The sequence below is a fragment of the Orycteropus afer genome, unplaced genomic scaffold (genome assembly GCF_000298275.1).
Source record: "Orycteropus afer afer isolate SDZICR_OR568_19922 unplaced genomic scaffold, OryAfe1.0 scaffold00179, whole genome shotgun sequence".
Classification (NCBI taxonomy): domain Eukaryota; kingdom Metazoa; phylum Chordata; class Mammalia; order Tubulidentata; family Orycteropodidae; genus Orycteropus; species Orycteropus afer.
Window position 1 is genome coordinate 1,806,859 of NW_006921766.1, and position 17,878 is coordinate 1,824,736.

The following is a 17,878-nucleotide window of genomic DNA, read 5'->3' on the forward strand; positions in this document are numbered from 1 at the left end:
GGTTTCCAAGGGAAGTATCACCACCCTATAGGATATAGTAAAACCACCCCGCAGTTTCCAAGGTTGTAGTCCTGACAGAAGCAGATTGCCACATCTTTGTCCCACAGACTAGTTTGTCCCACAACTAGTTTCAAACCACTGATCTTGCAATTATCAGCTGAGCATTTAACCACTGTACTATCAGGGTACCCTTTATGACTCAGAGACTACTCTTAAAGAACAGGTCGCTGCCATGCACACATCACTGTCTTGTGTTCTGAGATGTCTCCTTATTGGCTGTTTCTGACATCACACGTCTGGTGCTCATGGCAGCGTGCTCCCTCACAGGACAGCTGGGGGTCAGCAGGATGGGGTGTGAAGAACATAGGAATGCTTATAAGCAACATCGCGTCCCCACAGCTCCATCTCTGAGCTGACACCAGCAGTTTGTGTGGGCTTGGTTGTAAGTCACTCGGGAAAGAGAAGTGTGAACTGAGAACAGCAGAGGGCCCTGGGCCAGCTCTTCCTTCTCCTTGCAGCAGGGGGCTGCCCCACTGAGATGATGGGGCTCGGTTCTGTTCTGACCTCTCTCTGCACCTGTGCCACCACCTACATTGCAGACGAAGCACAGATGACCAAATCATTAGGCCCATGGCAGGACTACATATACTCATTACCTATCTTCCTTATAACTTGAACTCTCAGGTGAGGGGCTCCTCACACCTCACTTCACCCCAACCCACTGCACTGCACAAGAGAGGGGTCCATGACTCTTATCACAACAGTGGGAACACGCCACCTCCCTCATGGCACCCAGCGAATATGGCTTTTAAGGAATAGTCGTGAAGCTGCCTAATAGGTGCAAGAAACTGGGGAGAGCCTGTCAACTGAGGAATGGATAAACAGTGGTACATACACACAACGGAATTATTATGCAACCCTAAATAATGTAGAATCTGCAAAATACCACATAATGTGGATGAACTTGGAGGACATTATGCTGAGTGACACAAGTCAATCACAAAACAAATATTGTATATTAGTCTGCTACTGTAAAGTCAAGGAAAGGTTTATACATGGAAGGCAACCTGGAGAGGTTGGGAGAGGAGGGAAAATTTCTAGATAGGTTGAAAAAAAATGTATATATTAAACCAAAGATTATTAGCAGTTACCAGGGATAGGAGGGAGGGGGAAAGGGGAAACTTTTGTTTGGGGGGCACTGAATTTATATTAATAGGTGATAGTGAAAAAGGGCAGCAATAATGGTGGCACAGAATGAAAAAAGTAATCAATGTTCCTGAATTGTAAATGTGGAAGTGTTGTTTTGGCAAATGTCTTATATATGTTTTCACAGTAAAAGTTAAAAAAAAAAAAAAAAAAAAACTGAGGACAGAAGGGGCGGGGCCAAAGAAGCAGACTATCTGTCTACAAGCAACAGGCAGGGTTACTCTAGAAACTTAGAAGGAATTTTTGTTGTTGTTGAACAACATTCACTGTAAAAAGTTACACAGAAGTTCATCAAGCAGAAAGTAAGCACGACACTGCCCAGACAACTCATTAACACTGTGGAGTCTCCTCTCCCAGATTCCTTTTGGACACATGTAAGTACACTTTTTCAAAGAAAAAAAAAAAAAAAAAGATGTGAAATATAAACACTGTTCAGGAACCTGTGCCTGTCATTTTCACACTACTGGCAATTCTTCTATGTAAAGACACCAGAACCAGTACTTCTTTTTGAGAACTGCCTGTCACTTTATTTCATGGGTGCCCCACAGGCACATAACCAATTCCCTACAGTGGGCCCAATGGCCTGGCAGTGACCTCTAAGTCTTGGAAGCTGGAGTTCCCAAACTGAGGCCATCAAGCTGCAGCCGGTGGCTTTATCAGGGAAGGAAATGGTTTTCCAGGACACAGGCCCTCCAAGAGGGTGCATTCCCTTCTTGGTCCTGACCCTTCCTTGCCCCTGTGATAAGTTAAGGCATCATTTGGTATTCAGTATACCTGGCTACACCACCTCCTATCTGTCCTGGGGCAGGCAGGCATCACTCCTTGTTCTCCTGGATCCGTTTCTTTTTCTTCTTTGATTCCTGGAACTCAGCCCCACCCACCACTTTGGCCCTGGCACCAGGCTTTCCCCTCCTCCTGCTGCGAGCCCCTGGTCTGCCACGGCCCCTGCTCTGGTCTCGAGGCATGCCCCCCTCAGGCTGCACATCAGGGTCGGTCCTCTTGCCCTTTCTCTTCCTCTTCCTCCCCTCAGATCTGGACCTCGGAGCTGGACTCAGGTCTTCTTTCCTACCTTTCCCTGTAAAACAGCAAGGAAGTGGGAACAGGGTAGTGAGCACAAGGGCAGACTTCTGCAAGCGAAGGTGTCAGCACAGGGAGCTCAGAAGAGAATGCAGTCACCACTCTAGAGCGGATATGGCCTCGGGACACATGGAGTCTCACTGATGCCACACTCGCTAACCCAGGGCTTGATGAATCACCACCTCAGGTAACAGGGGATGTCAAGTGCTACATGCCATCACGCAGGTGCAAAATCAATAATGGCTCTAGACACAGGTGGTGGACTGGGGAAGATGGGCCTTCCAAAAGACTACCACAAGAACAGTTAGAGAGAACAGAGGGGAGCAAGGCATGAAGTGTGAATGGCCTGATTCCAGTACACGTGTGATGACATCAGTCAGAGATCAGATTCAAAAAGCCATGGCAAGTGGCTCTAACCCCGTTGCCACATGCACACAACATGAGGACAGCCCTCAGAGAGACTCTCATGGCACAGGTGCACGAGCTGCCCAAGAGCACAAAGGCTGGCCAGGTGTGAAACCATACCACCACCATGGAGGAAGGCAGTCCCAGCCAGAGAGATGAACCCACAACTCTTCAGAGAAGGGCTTCCCAGGACTGGCCTAATATATACAGGAGGACCATGAAAGAGTCTCGCTTGGAGGAGGCAAGACTTACTTCTCCACACCCTGAACCAACCCCAGGTGCCACTGCTGCCCTTCCATGACTTTGGGGCACAGCCTAGGCCCACCACAGCAGCAGCCTGTATGCTGCAGAGTCTGTGGTGGATGTAGGCCTGGGTGGCAAAGTACCCAAAAGCTGAAGGAGAGGTCCACTCTTAATCACTCACAAGGCCAGAGATGAAGAGGGCAAAGGGACTGCGGACACTGAAGGAAGAGGACAGAGAACATGTGAGAGGGGCTCAAACTGGGGAGACACAAAGGCCAAAAGAGAGGCCACCAATTGGAAACAGCCACAGTAGATTGAACAGGGTAGTATCAGCAGACAACACAAGCTATGGAGAGGCCCAAGGGCCAGATGACCTATGGCAGAGCCGAAAGCCCCACATGGGGCTCTGTGGCTGCAGGACACAGCCCAAGGCCACAGCTTGAGAGAGAAGAACAAGGCACACACAGGGAAGCAAGGGCAGTGGGGAAGGCCTTGAAGAGACAGGCGTCACATGAAATCAGCACCTCACATGCATCATAAATACCTTAGGTCCTACCTTTCTTTTTCTGCAACTGGGATTTGAGCAAACACTTCTTCATCTTCCTCTGCAGTCTCCCTTCATGCTGATAGGCATAGACTTTCTCAGGGACGTCATCCTCAGGGAAGATGCCTGGGGAACCGAGGTAGGTCATGGGGGCATCCCAAAAGCAGGGCACTAAGACCTTTAATTTGTGCATTCACTGCTTCCAGCAGGGACCAGGTGCACTCTTACCCATACTTCATTTAAGAAAGGGCCCTCTTCTGGTACCCCGAACAATACTAACACCTCACAGCTGAGATGAGCCAGCTCAAACTGCACTCCCTGCAGAAGCCCTACCACACCTGGGAGAGCTGGTTCCAGAGCACTAACAACACATCACAGACTTTACCTGGGGAGGGGCATGTGGGCAGTGGGATATGGACATATTCTAGACCCTGGCGGGCTGGGGTCACAGATGTGCACTAGGACTCAAGCAGGTCGCTTCATGTAAGCTTTACCTGGAACATGCTGGACCCCAGTTCACAACATGCACACTGAAATGTCAAAGAGCAATGTACTGATGTCTGCAATTCACTCTGAATGCATCAGAATGAGATGGTCTAAGGATCAACAGACAGACGTGTGATAAAACAGAAGCATATGGTGGAATCTAGGTGGTGGATATACAGGCATTCACTGCAAAAACCTCTTCAACTTCGCTGTATGTTTAAAGTGTCATGAAAAAACTCGACCATCAACCTCCTGGGAAACCGTCCTTGAGAAGAATCCATAGAGTTCCATGAGCCCCACATGAGCATGCAAACACCATCCCTCAGTCCCTTAAGGGAGGCCCCAGCCCCACCTCCCAGGGGCTCCCACTCACACTGACTCCCACTCACATGCTCCTCTTAAGCAGAGACCCAACAGGGCCCCAGAGCCTCACCTCCATGTCAGCCTGGCAAGTGCCAGAGCACCCCTGCTCTCGTGCCTGCCTCAGCTTGTCTGAGAAACGCTGAGCTAAAACTAGTACCACAAGAGTACAGACTCCCTTGGCCCATGCCACCAGCCCTCTTCACAAACAATATTTGTGCTGGAGAACTAATACACAGGAGCCCCACTCCCCAGAAATGAAACTCCTGATGGAGGCAGCCACCTACATGCACAGCCCTGTCCTCACCTGCAGAGAGGTCCTGCAGCCTGGAAGAGAAGAGAAGGCATCAGTCAAAACAGCTAGGGGAATCTGGAGGGGAAGGCAGCCACACCCCAGAAGGCAGTGACACAGCTTCCTGATAGGTGGCACTCAGAATCCCTAAGTCTAGAGACCCCAGAGGCGGTTTGATCTCTGAGGCTGGGCACTGTCAAAAGCAGCCCTGTACACCTCAGCCCAGGAAAGCCACTTCCAAAGGGCTGCAGGCAACACAAAAACATCAATGTGTAGGCAATCAAAGAGCAGAGAGAGGGCAGTGCCAGCACTTTTTGGGAAATACTTACTTCCGGATCAATTTGTAGAGACGCTTTCTGTTCAGAGAAGGAGTGTTCGGTTCACTGGCCATTTCAAAGAGTCTGTTAGCAACTGCCTCATAGTCAAACTGTTTCAAAGGAGAGATATCATGTAGGCCACTGATCAACTACCTTCCTCCTGAGACACTGAACAACTCTGAAAGCACCTAGACCCCATGCAGATGTGCCACCTGCCTCACCACAGCACAAAGAACCAGTATCATCCCATTTCCACTCAGCATGCCTATTCTGGTTACCTAGTACAGCTGACAGGAATATACCACAAATGGGATGGCTTTAAAAAACAGGAGTTTGTTCTCTTACAGTTTGGAGGCTTAAAGTCCGAGTTCAAAGTGCCAGGCTCAACGGGCTGGGTGAAAGCCCCTCAACCCTGGGCTTCAGCTCTGCCTCCTGCTCCCAGCCCACTGGAGCTAGAGGCTTTTCTTCACTCAGACAGCTACTGGCTGCTGAGACTGACAAGCCCAAGGTTAACAAGTAAAAAGGCACAGTCCCGATGTTACCAAACCACATGGTAGGCCATTAATTCAAGTCCATGGAAAGTCCCAAGGTCAGCAGAGCATGGCAGGCTAATGAACGACAGGGCTACATGCAGGGTTCAAGCGTGCCATAAACTAGAGACCATTCCCCAAGCCTTCTCCTTATATACAGGAAAGAGACCACTTACCCAAAGCAGTTACTCAGCTGCTCCAATAGATTCCACCATGGTGTTAATTACCAGTCTCATCATGGGGAATAACTACATTCAGCTGCCCAGCCACTCAACCAGGCCCAGCCAAGTTGACACACAAATTTAACCACCACACCACCTATCCACTGGAGACCAGGCACCAGACACGCTTGGGGCAACAGGACAAGAGCCAAGAAGGTGGCCTTGCCTGTGAGTCTGCACTCTCAGCAGCTAAATTCAACCAATAACAACAAAAATAATAATAAAAACAAGTAAGATAGGAAAGGACACAGGGAGGAAGTGGGAAGAGAGTGGTTACGTTGTGGCGATTGCACTCAATGTCATGAACAATATGTGCACGAACTGCTGTATACAAAATGAATCAACTCTGTAAACTTTCAACCAAATCACATTAAAAAACAAAAATGTAAGAAGCTCCTGGAGCATTTTCTGGTACTATGGCGGTGATGTTTGTGTGTCAACTTGGTGAGACCTGGTTGAGTGGCTGGGCAGCTGGATATAGTTAATCCCCATGATGAGACTGGCAATCAACTCCATGGTGGGATCTACCACAAGCAGCTGAGTAGCTGCCTTTGGGTATGTGGTCTGCTTCCTGTATATATGCAGAAGCTTTGAGAATGGTCTCTAGCCTATAGCACGCTTGGGCCTTGCATGTAGCTGTGTCGTTGCTCAGCAGCCTGCTATGCTCTGCCGACCTTGGGACTTACAATGGACTTAAGTTAATGGCCTGCTGTGGGGTTTGGTAACAGCGGGACTGTGCCTTTTTACTTGTCAACCTTAGGGCTTCTCAGCCTCAGCAGCCTGCACTGTCTGAGTGAAGAAACGCCTCTAGCGTTTCTAGTGGGCTGGGAGCAGGAGGCAGAGCTGGACCCCAAGGTTGAGGGGCTTTCACCCAGCCCCTAGAGCCTGGCACTTTGCACATGGACTTAAAGCCTCCAAATTGTAAGAATAAACTCCTGTTTGTTAAGGCCATCACATTTGTGGTATATTCTTGTCAGAGTGGCACTGGGTAACCAGAACAGGTACCAAGTCTTAGAAATTCAATGTGTATTTTCTGCTATGAAAAGTATGGACAGCCTACAGAAACTAAACATTTGAGGATATAGAGAAGAACTATTGGCTGCCAGATGGACCCACCCACGTCCCAGTCTGCCTAAAGCCGTGGACCTGCTTCCTGAGGACATGAAGCACCTCACCCAAAGGAGGAGGACGGGACCATAAGGAAGCAGGGCTCAAGGAACCTGTGCTCCCCCAAGTGAGCCTGTCATTTAGGTCAGCATCTCTGAGAAACACTGACATCCCCTTCCTGTGGTGCTGCCTCCCATCCCCGGCCCTATAACGGTGCAGGAGGACAAAGTCTCAGACCTCAGCCCACCTACCTGCAACACGGCACCAGCACCGTCCCCATCGTCTTCTGCCAGCTCCACTCCAGGCTTAGGTTGAGGCTTATGGATGGAGCCTGGAACAAAAAAGACCCCATGAATTCTAATATCCACACGTAGTGTGTATGGGCCCAGGCTGGCCCCCGGAGTTGGGGGAGCCAGCACAAGCACCTGTTAGCCAGGACTTGCAGCCTTGTCAGAGCATGGGCACAGAGTAAAGTGGCATCAACAGCTGGAGCTACAGCCCAAGGTGGTACCCAGTGGCCTCCCATGTGCCAAGATGCAGGAGGATGAGGGGAGGGAACTCCCAGAGGGAGTGAGCAAGGCAGCCAAGTGCAGCCATGGGGTTGGCCTGCATCAGGCCTTTGGGGAAGAATGCTTACAGGGGTCTGTCAGGGAAAGCCAGAGAAGGAACAAGGACTATGATGAACAAATCATTATGCAGCATACCAGGAAGGAACCTACACTGTGAGGACACCAAACCAAGCAGGTCTCATCAGAGGGATGAGATGCTGCACTTTTAAACAGGGAATCAGGGTGCACCCTATGAGAGTGACAGGTGAGCAGAGACTAAGAAGAGAGGAAAGAACCAGGCAGATACCTGGAGAGAGACCCCAGGTGGAAGGGGCAGAAGCACATCTGTGTAGGGGGCAAAGGGAATGGTGTATCAGCACAGAGAGGCGCACAAAGGAGTGGAGAGTGAAGGGATACATGTGCCTACGATTTAAAGACGACTCTAGCTGCCATGTTGAGAAGAGACTCTGGGAGCAAGGGCAGACACAGGGGGCCAGAAAGTAGGCAGCTGCAGTGATGTGACTGTCTGACACTGGCTCAGCCAAGATGGGGCAATCAAGAGGGACCAGCAGATGCGAGTACACCCTGATGTGTGAAGCCCCACCTTTCAGCTGCATCTCAGCTGGTTTCACAGTAGGCACATCTAGTTCATCCTTTTTCTCCTCCTCCTCCATCTCCTCTAAATCATTCTCCTCTAAGTCATCTTCTTCTGACAGCTCCTCCTCCTTATCATCCCCCTCTTCTTCTTCATCCAGTTCATTCATTAGATCTTCAATGGCGAATGGGGCCTGTTCCACAATCGTCTCAAAGATTCCACGAGCTATGTTATGCAGATCCCGGGGGCTGAAAGGGTGAGAAGGGCAAGAAAGCAGGCAGGTCAGAATGAGTGTCAAACAGAAGAAAAAGACTCATTCGACCCCCCCTCCCTCCATCCCAGCAGCCTCCTTGGTAATTCTGTCACAGGTACAGTCAATATAGTTCATCTTCTCCCTAAAGAAGATGGCAGTTCTGGAAAGGCTGTCACCATGAAGAACTTGGTGAAAAAGAAGCCAGCCCAACAGAGCCACCAGTTACTTACTCTGTGGTCCTTGCAGCAATTTGGCAGAAGGGGTCAATGAACCTGAGATTCTGGTCTGCAGTAAGCTGCAGGGAAAGGAAACGAGGGCTTCAGCTCCTGTTTATGAATATCAGGTGATGAACCTGACCCCAGCCTGGCCCTCACACCACCCCCGCTAGTCCACACCAGATGATAAGTCTCTAGGCCCCACCCCAATCCCAGACTCCCTAACTTCACACCAGGTAATAAGCCAGCTGCCTAACCCCAGCCCAAAGCCAGCCTCCCTGAGTTAACACCAGATGACAAGCCTGCTATCACCTGGCCTACTGCCTGCTTGACACCAGCTCCAGCCATCCTCACCTCCTTTGCGCCCACTTTGGCCAGCTCCTCCAGGAATATCTCAGTGAAGTGGCTCTTCACCCCATGGGGGGCCTGGCTGTCAGGATGCAGGATCTCGGTCATCAGCAGCTTCAGCAACTGCTCACTCTGACTGAGGAGAGAAAAGGCAAATGTGACAGATCCAACAAGAGCTCTAAAGACCAGTATGGATGGAATGGCCTAGATGCCTGTGAAAGCCTGGGGTGTTGGTAACAATATGGATCCCTATGCCCTGAACCCAACAGCCATTCCTCGGAAAGAAGACTGGGCAATCTACTTCCATAGTGATACTGCCTTGGAAACCCAAGGAGGAGTCACTATGAGTCAGGTCTGACTCGATGGCACATAATAACAACAACAACATGCCCTGAACTTACAGACCCATCTTCTTTAAGAAGTTCCCTAGATGCTGTAGGTGCACAGCACAGTTGAGAAGAATCTGTTCCATGAAGGTGGTGCTCTATGCAGCTTCAGGGAAAACAAGAGCAGGTCCAAAACCCAGAGGAAGATACCTAGATGCCAGTGGCCTACTCCAAGTGCTAGCGTTAACCTGACCAAACGCTTCAAAACAAGAACACCCTGTGTGTGTGTGTGTGTGTGTGTGAGAGAGAGAGAGAGAGAGAATGAAGACAAAAGCCCTAAGTGCAGGTCACACTATTAGCAGTGGATACCCCAGGACAGTGGAGAGATAGTATACCACCTTCTCCATGATAATCTTTGCACTGAATCACTACTAAAAATGAGAATGGAATTACTTTTATAATAATAGTAATAAAGTTAACCAAAATAAAACAGGCCCTTTAACACTGAATTCCATTAAAGTCACGGGATACCCACTGGGTGAACGTCAATACAGACTCCTATGATGAGTGGGAGTTGCGTGGCATCAGAGCCATCCCTGGGGATGTAGTGACAATCACTGACAGCCACTTGAGGCATTCTTGTCCTAATTGAGAAATGTAAAATCATCTATCATTACTCAGAGCACAGAACCACAATGTGGACCACAGTAAAATTCAGGGAGTTACACTCCAACTTCTGCCAATTCTTTTTTTTAGCAGGGGGAAGGAGGTAGGCCAGAAGAAAGAATGTGTTAAATTTGTTATCTATAAAAGCTTGGGCCATAAACTTTACTCTCTTGTCTGGGAGCTGTTTTGATATCTGAGTACTAGTCTTAGTATTCATATACTTAAGGGGAAAAAAAAGAACTCTTTAACACACACATTTTTGTTTAATTACAAATCAATTAAAAATATATTCTTCTAAGCTGAGATCTCTCCCCCCTGCCAAAAGAAAAGATCATGGAGCAGAAGGACAAAGAGAGGATGTTTTAGAAGTATCATCAGTAAGATAAAAAGGCAGTCTGCAAAACAGCATATTTCAAACGGTGTCATTTTTGTACACATAGAAACATGCTGTAGCACTGGTATGAGACAACATTTTGTTGAAAGTGCTTATCTCTACTGCTCAAAATTACTTTCTGATTTCTATACAAGTTTTCCTGTTTTCTATACTGAGAATACATCACTCTGATAATTACAAAAAACTGTTAAGTAAAAATTTAAAAACTAAACTGCATTTCATGGAATCCAAACTTTCTGGAATCACGGAGGCTGGATAAACCCTGAAACTACTGCCCTGAGATAATCTTTAAATTTTATCCAAATAGATTCCCTGAAGTCTCCTTAAAACCAAATAATAGCTTAGCTTAATTAGTAAAGATTATCTGTCTTGAGCATTATATTCTGTTAATAATTATCTATATGGGATCAAATTGACAAGAGCAACTTGAAAGATTAGACAGGAACCTCAGGGGGCAGTGAGTTTATATTAATGGGGAGCAACAACTCGGAAAAGGTGAGAATGGTTGTACAACTCAAAGAATGTAATCAATGTCACTAAATTGTACATCTAAGAAAGCGCTGAATTGGTGTACATTTTGCTTTGAATAGTCTCAACAATAACAACAAAAATAAATTATTTAAAAAAATAAACTACTTTTTAAAGTTAACTTTAAAGAAATTATAAATGTTAAACACTCAGACACCCACTCTGGAGGGTGGAATTCAGACTGCCCTCAGCAGGTTTGGAAGCCCACTGACTGATCTGTTATAGATGTAAATGCCTCGAATGATCCAGAGAGGCAGGTCCAGACAGAAGAGCCCCCAATCCATCCCCAACTTTCTCCTTGGGTCTCAAGTGGAGTCTGGGACCAGGAGCTGCTAAGCCCTGACAGTGTCCAGCCACACCTGCAGGGACAGCACTCCTCCCTGTGCTCAGAACTTGCGAAACCTGAACTGAGACAGAAACCAAAGGATGGCTCCTGGCCTAGTGGACATGAACACCCACCATAAGCACTGCAGTTGAAAGGGAAATGGCAGGAAAATGTAAGTGCTTCTACATCTGGCAGCAATTACCATTAATTGCAGAATACCTCAAGTTTTTATTAAAAAAAAAAAACATACCACTGAGCTGTTCACCCTTTCTAAGCAGAGGGTGCAAATTCTAATGCACAGTAAAAACTTATTAAGGTTGAAAATAAGGAGCATCACTCCCATGAACAGGTGGACAACTTGCAATTTAAAAACACCTGCATTTCAAGCACCATCAGGGGTCCTCCTTTAATGCAATGCTACCATCTCTATATGACAAATAGAAGAGAAACCCTGACTCCTGTCTCCCAGGTAGCAGGGAGGGTAAAGTGTGTGTGGCTGTAACATGACAAGTAGCCCTATCCCTCAGCTGCTGTGTACACTGACCTTTCCTCCCAGTCACGCATCTGTAGGGCCTTCAAGGATTCGTTCAGGACCATGCGCATGAGCTATGGGACAAAAGAAGATTCTCATTAGCAGAACAATACAGGCCTCACCAAACACCCCTGGCCCCTGTTTACCAGGTGTGACTGGATACACAGCCGCAGCCTGTCATCTCTGCATGCCTGAGCACACAGCAGGCCCTTGAGAGTGCTGATTGGACTGACACTGTCAGACACAACACTGTCGGACACATTGCCCTGCCTGTGTCTGGAAAATGTACTGCACCCTGAATCAAAATACCCAACTCTTCCAAGAGCAGCAGAAAGTCAAGTCCACAGTGAATGAATTACAGCATCACAATCCCCAGCTTGGACAACGTGGCCCCATCTCAGAAGTGAGGACAGAGAGGGAGCACGGGTGCCTCGTGAAATGCAGGGCCCTTGGCACAGGCAGATGTGATCATCATGGTGGCTTTCAAACATCCCGGGACTCCTCCCCGACAACAAGAGCCTTGTTTACCATCTCTGGCCCACCATGCAGTGAAGGCTCTCTCCCAAGCCTGAGAACTGAAACCAAGCTCCAGTGGGAAAATAATGCCAGTCCCACAATTCCCCTACCCCCCCCTTCATAATGGTTAGAAGAGTAGAAGGGGAATAGAGAGGTACACAAGACGTACAGACAACAAAGATAAACCCTTTTACATATACAATACTGCATTGTCAGTGACAATAAACATTAATCTACGGGTAAACAGGTAGGCTGAATGATCAGGTATGTCTAGGCCACAAGGAACATACCCATGACCATACATAAGGTTGGCCCACAGGGGAGTCTAAGTCACGATAAAATCAGCACAGGCCATGCTGGCTCCAAAGAGCCTATGGTCACAGGGCCTGCCCAGGCCACTGCTCCTGGGGACACCAGAGGCCAGTTGTACATTACGCCCCACAGAGCCGCTGAGAGGGTCAGTGAGATGTAGTCACACAATGGGAAAAAGTGACCTTAAAATCAACAGAACTCATGCATAAAACCAAAACCAAAAACCAAACTCACTGCCCTCAAGTCGGATCTGACTCATAGCGACCCTTCCTTGGGTTTCTGAGGCAGTTATCACTAAGAAAGTAGATTGCCCAATCTTCCTTATGAGAAATTGCTGGTGGGTTTGAACCCCCAGCCTTCTGGTTAGTCAAATACCTTAGGCACTACACCACTAGAGCTCCTCACTGCATAAAACAGCCTAGAAATTACCCCTCAGGTAATCAGAGTGTTGACTCTGCCTAAGAACTTGTTTACTGTATAAATCTGAATTTTGTAAAAGCACAGATGCCTGATTCTAGCCTCCTGTTCTGGTTACCTAGTACTGCTCTGACAAGAATATACCACAAGTGGGATGGCCTCCACAAACAGTTTATTCTTACAATTTGGAGGCTTTAAGTCCAGGTCCAAAGTGCCAGGCTCTAGGGGCTGGGTGAAAGCCCCTCTACCTTGGAATACAGCTCTGCCTCCTGTTCCCGTCCCACTGGAGCTAGAGGCATTTCTTCACGCAGACAGCTGCAGGCTGCTAAGGCTGCGAAGCCCAAGGTTGACAAGTAAAAAGGTACAGTCCCGATATTACCAAACCACAAGACAGGCCATTAACTTAAGTCCATTGTAAGTCCCAGGGTCGGCAGAGCACAGCAGGCTGCTGAGCAGCTACACAGCTACAAGCAGGGTCCAAGCATGCCATAGGTTCAAGACCATTCCCAAAGGTTCTCCTTATATACAGGAAGCAGACCACATCCCAAAGGCTGCTTATGGTAGATCCCACCATGGAGTTGATTGCCAGTCTCATTATGGGGAATAACTACCAGCAGCTGCCCAGCCATTCAACCAGGCCCAGCCAAGTTGACACACAAACTGAACTACCACACCTCCCTCACCCAGTACTTAAGAGTTCCTTCATTCTCCCTGCTTGAGCTATCTAATCAGGGGTCCTTACTGTAAGACTATCTCACACACACAGCAACCATGTAATCTTGGCCTGGGTCTGTGCTGGACATTAAGGTGGACAAGATGATCAGAAAATAACCACATTCAAGGGCTCTGACCATAGTGACAGCAGGACACTGTCCTGCCAGGTGTCCCCTTAGATCACCTACTCTTGGACAGCAACAATGTGTCTTCACCTCCGGAGGTGCCTCCAAGCCATAGTAAATACCACCCAAACAAGATGGCAGTATAATAGGAAAATGGGGGAGGTGGCCAAGTAGCAAACTGTTGCTCTATAATATTCAATCTTCTTGCTGTATTTCACAAGGAAAATTGCTAACCTAAATCCACAGGAATATAATATAGAATGTAACATAATTATATTTACCCCTGCCTAAACCAAACCCACTGCCATCGAGATGATTCTGACTCATAGCAACACTCTAGGACAGGGTAGAACTGCCTCACAGGGTTTCCAAGGCTGTAAATCTTTACAGAAGCTGACTGAGTCATCTTTCTACCATGAAGCAGCTGGTGGATTTGAATTGACTTTTCAATTAGAGGCCAAATGCTTTAACTACAGCACCACCAGAGCTGCTCCATCCCTACCTGAAAAAAACAAATGATCTTTTTACCACTTTTTTTAAAAAAATTGTGATTTGGGTGAAAGTTTACAGAACAAATTCATTTTCCATGAATATAGCTCTCTTCTCACTTCCTCCCTGTAGTTACCTCTTCCCTGCCTCCTTTCCTATGTATTCCCACCCCTCGAAGCTGTCTCCCTGTGCAAACACTGCCATTCTATTCTGCCATGATTGATCACCCTAAGGAGTGTATCTACCTGATGTAAATGTTTACCCCATATGCCTATCTACTGTTTGGCTGGAAGCCGTAGGAGTGAGTTCAGTTCGAGACCTGAAGGGTAACTAGGGGCCATAGTTTCAGGGGTCTCACCCAGCTCTATCAGACCAGTAAACCTGGTCTTTTATTTTTTTTAAATGATTTTGAGTTTTGTTCCATATTGTTCTCCCACTCTATCCAGGATCTCCTGCACTGATCCCCCCCCCCAGAGTGGTTATAGTGGTAGCCAGGTACCATCTAGTTCTTCTGGTCTCATGGTCATATAGGCTGAGGATCACATGGTCTACCAGTCCCTTGGACTAATTGTTTCCATGCATCTTTAATTTTCTTCATTCTTCTTTGCTCTGGACAAGGAGAGACCCATCGTTGCATGCAGATGGCCACCTGCAAGCTTTTAAGATCCCAGTCGCTACTTATCAAAGTAGGATGTAGAACAATGTTTTTATGTAGTATGTTTTGCCAATTGAGCTTAACGTCCCCTGCAACCATGGTCACAAGCCCACAGATCCAACTACTCACTCCCTCAGGGTGAGTGGCTGTGACAAAGAAGTTACCAACTTTGCCTCTTGTTGGCTATTACATATTTGGACACTCTTATAGCACATACAAATACGTATGTAGAAGTATCATCTGCCAACCTTATATATGGTCATGGATGTATTCCCTTTTCCCTAGACACACTTGATTGTTCAACTTGTCTACCCTTCTATTTACCTGTAGCTTTATGTGTGAAAAACAAAATTATCTTAACATACCCAGCATCCAGCCAGCAGGCCACAGTGACTTGCAGTAAGAACACAGCCTCGCTGAGCTAATGAATGTTTAGGGGGCTTGAACAGCTTCAACAGCAGGGCAGTACTGGCTTTGTGATTAAATTTTCACCCATTTAAAATCTCGTTCTCTGAATGGAAGTTTGTATAGGGTCTTAAGATCTGAGAACTAGGCAAGAATCCTTTGCCCATTAGTAACCCTAAGACAGGGCAAATATTGCAAAATACCAGGCAAATGTGTCTCCAACAAGGTTCTGTCATTTCCCCAACCCCTACAGATCACACCACCGCAGGGCCACCTTGCTTCCCACAGGAGCCTTTACCCCTGTGGGAAGGGGCGGGGCTGAGGGGGGCTCAGAGGCCAGACCACTGCTACAAAGAGCCCAGGGCCCTTCCCACTCTGCTCCACTGCGCAACAGTAGGATGCTGGACACTTAGAAGAAGCTGGAGAAGGAGCTGCAGGCAGCTTCTTACCAGGTAGAACTTGTCCAGGCGCAGCCTGTCAATCCCCGTCCACTCACGATTCATAGTTTGCCAAAACGTCTGAAGGAACAGGTGCTCTAAGAGGAAAAGGGACCTAATGAACACCAGAAAACAATGACTGCAGGATATACGCAAAGGCAAGACAATAGAAACCTTGAGTGCAGTACTAGCCCCAAAGTGTGCTGAGAAGCAGTGCTATACACGTGACTTACAAAGGAGCAACTTGGGGGCCTCCGAAAGCGAAGTGTACAATACAAAGTGTATAAACTCCAGCCTCACTGTTCAGGGCACAGGAGCAGTGTGAGCGGCAGCAGCAGGAGGCAGCACTCTATTCCTGAGTCCCCAACACCAAGGGGCTGCTCATACCACCCTCGGAAGTGCTGCCTCCCTGCAGTGGGGCTAGACCATCCTGGGGGTGCTGCTGCAGCAGTGTAATTATACATAGAACATTCAGGATACCCATCCTCTAGATTCACAAGCCCAGTCAAGCAGAAACAACGAGACACCTCTCTCATCCATCACAGGATCTCAGCAATGGCAAAGGTTCTGTCAGGTGGCTCAGTAATGCACCGACCTACATTTTCTAAATCATCCTTAAGGAATTCAAAAGAATTATATTTAGATATCTTCAAAAGATTGAGAGACAGACCAAAGAAAACCCGGAAAAAACCCTAGAAGAATTTTGAAAGAAAATACAAGAATTAAATGACAAAATAAATGAAAAATTAGAAATGATTCTAAATCTACAGACAGAAATCCAGAAGATTAATACTAAATTGTCAGAAATAGATAACACATTGGAAGGGCAAAGAAGTAGAATTGATGCGATGGAAGACAGAATTAATGAGATTGAAGACAAATACTTGAATACTTCTTTGGAAAGGGAACAATCAGAAAAAAATTCAAAACAAAATAAATCATCCAGTGTTGCCAAATGAATCCATTGTCCTTGGTATTTTGCTGAATAATGAAAATACTCTCCAAGTTCTTAGAAAGTAAAAATTATGGCATGTAGATCCACCCATTAATTACTCAAATACTGTTCTAAGAGACTCTCAAACTGAGCAGTTATTGTAGCAATCTGAGCACTCTACCTAACAATGACTACTTTGCCTGCCTAACTGGACTAAAACCCATCTACATAATCAGCGTACCATTAGGCAATGACCTTACTGCTCTAGGGCAGTGGTGCTGCTCAGCCTGGCTGCTCCCCAGAACAGAGGAAAGTTTAAAATGCTGACACCCAGGCCTTGCCCCAGAGACTGAGGTGCTTGGACCAACTTCTGGACCTCAGTAGTTTTAAAGGCTCCCCAGGTGATTCTAACAGGCAGACAGGGTTGGGATCTATTGATCTTGTTCAGGATCAAAAACAGAATAGTTAAATTCAGTCAACTAGCTTGGCAATATTACACTGGCTTTTCATTTTTTAAAAGTAAGATAGTAGCCCTTTAGACACTAGCAAGATCTCTGGCTACAGAGCTAAGTCTAGCTGCAGTAGTTAATACATGCCAAATACTTAGAATAATCCCTCATACTCACCAAGCACTGGATGGGGGCTGGCTATGACTCTCTCTCTCTCTCTCTCTGTCCCTCAGGAAGACTTTCACTAGACTTCAGAATAGCAAACCTGCATCTGGGAGTTTCTATTTCTAGCAATCTTGCCTGTATGGATGGGTGTAAATGTGGCAGAGCATACTCACGTGCCTCTGTGCTCTGAAAGGCATGGATAAGCTGGGAAATGGTCCTTCCTAGTTCCTCCTGAGGGGAGACAATGGAAACCCCTCAGTCCCTGGAGACACAGGCTCTTATAATGACAGAGACAAACATGGTCCCTGCACATCCCCCTCATCACAGAGAACAGGCTACTGGGTCTCTCGGTCTAGGAGACCTGAGTTTTGCAAGTTTCATCCCCCTTCTATACAAGATCTCTTCCTACAGCTAAGGGCAAACAGAATTCCCCAACAATTCACTGTGGTAGCTGCCCTCACAACTGATGCTGTGCCCTGAACAGAGGCTGGTGGTCAAGGAAGGTGGGGAGCTCAGCCCCTGACCAGCAGCAAGAGGGCCACCCAGAGCACCAACAACTACTCATAGCCTGTTGGTGTCCCTGTGCCAGGAATCACCTCAAGCACATGCATAAAATGGAAGATTCCAGAGGCTCCCCCTGAGAGTTTCTAGTTTAGAGGGTATAGAATAAGGACTAAGAATCTGCATTTTAAATAAGTTCCCTTATCACCCAGGTGATTTTGGAGCATGGCCAACAACTCAC

General features: G+C 47.3%; 1 protein-coding gene across 1 annotated transcript in view; it reads right to left on the bottom strand.

The window, feature by feature from the left end:
- Positions 1-2,021: 2,021 nt before the first annotated feature.
- The window catches only part of RRP1 (ribosomal RNA processing 1), a 20,471-nt gene continuing 4,614 nt past the window's right edge, over positions 2,022-17,878 (bottom strand). Inside the window, exons 3-13 of the mRNA XM_042781839.1 lie at positions 17,310-17,367; positions 15,601-15,686; positions 11,531-11,592; positions 8,754-8,883; positions 8,415-8,479; positions 7,941-8,179; positions 7,040-7,119; positions 4,943-5,040; positions 4,629-4,648; positions 3,488-3,601; positions 2,022-2,281 (exon numbers count right to left, since the gene is read on the bottom strand). Coding sequence (XP_042637773.1) covers positions 2,022-2,281; positions 3,488-3,601; positions 4,629-4,648; positions 4,943-5,040; positions 7,040-7,119; positions 7,941-8,179; positions 8,415-8,479; positions 8,754-8,883; positions 11,531-11,592; positions 15,601-15,686; positions 17,310-17,367 — 1,212 coding nt within the window. The remainder of the gene's footprint in view (positions 2,282-3,487; positions 3,602-4,628; positions 4,649-4,942; positions 5,041-7,039; positions 7,120-7,940; positions 8,180-8,414; positions 8,480-8,753; positions 8,884-11,530; positions 11,593-15,600; positions 15,687-17,309; positions 17,368-17,878) is intronic.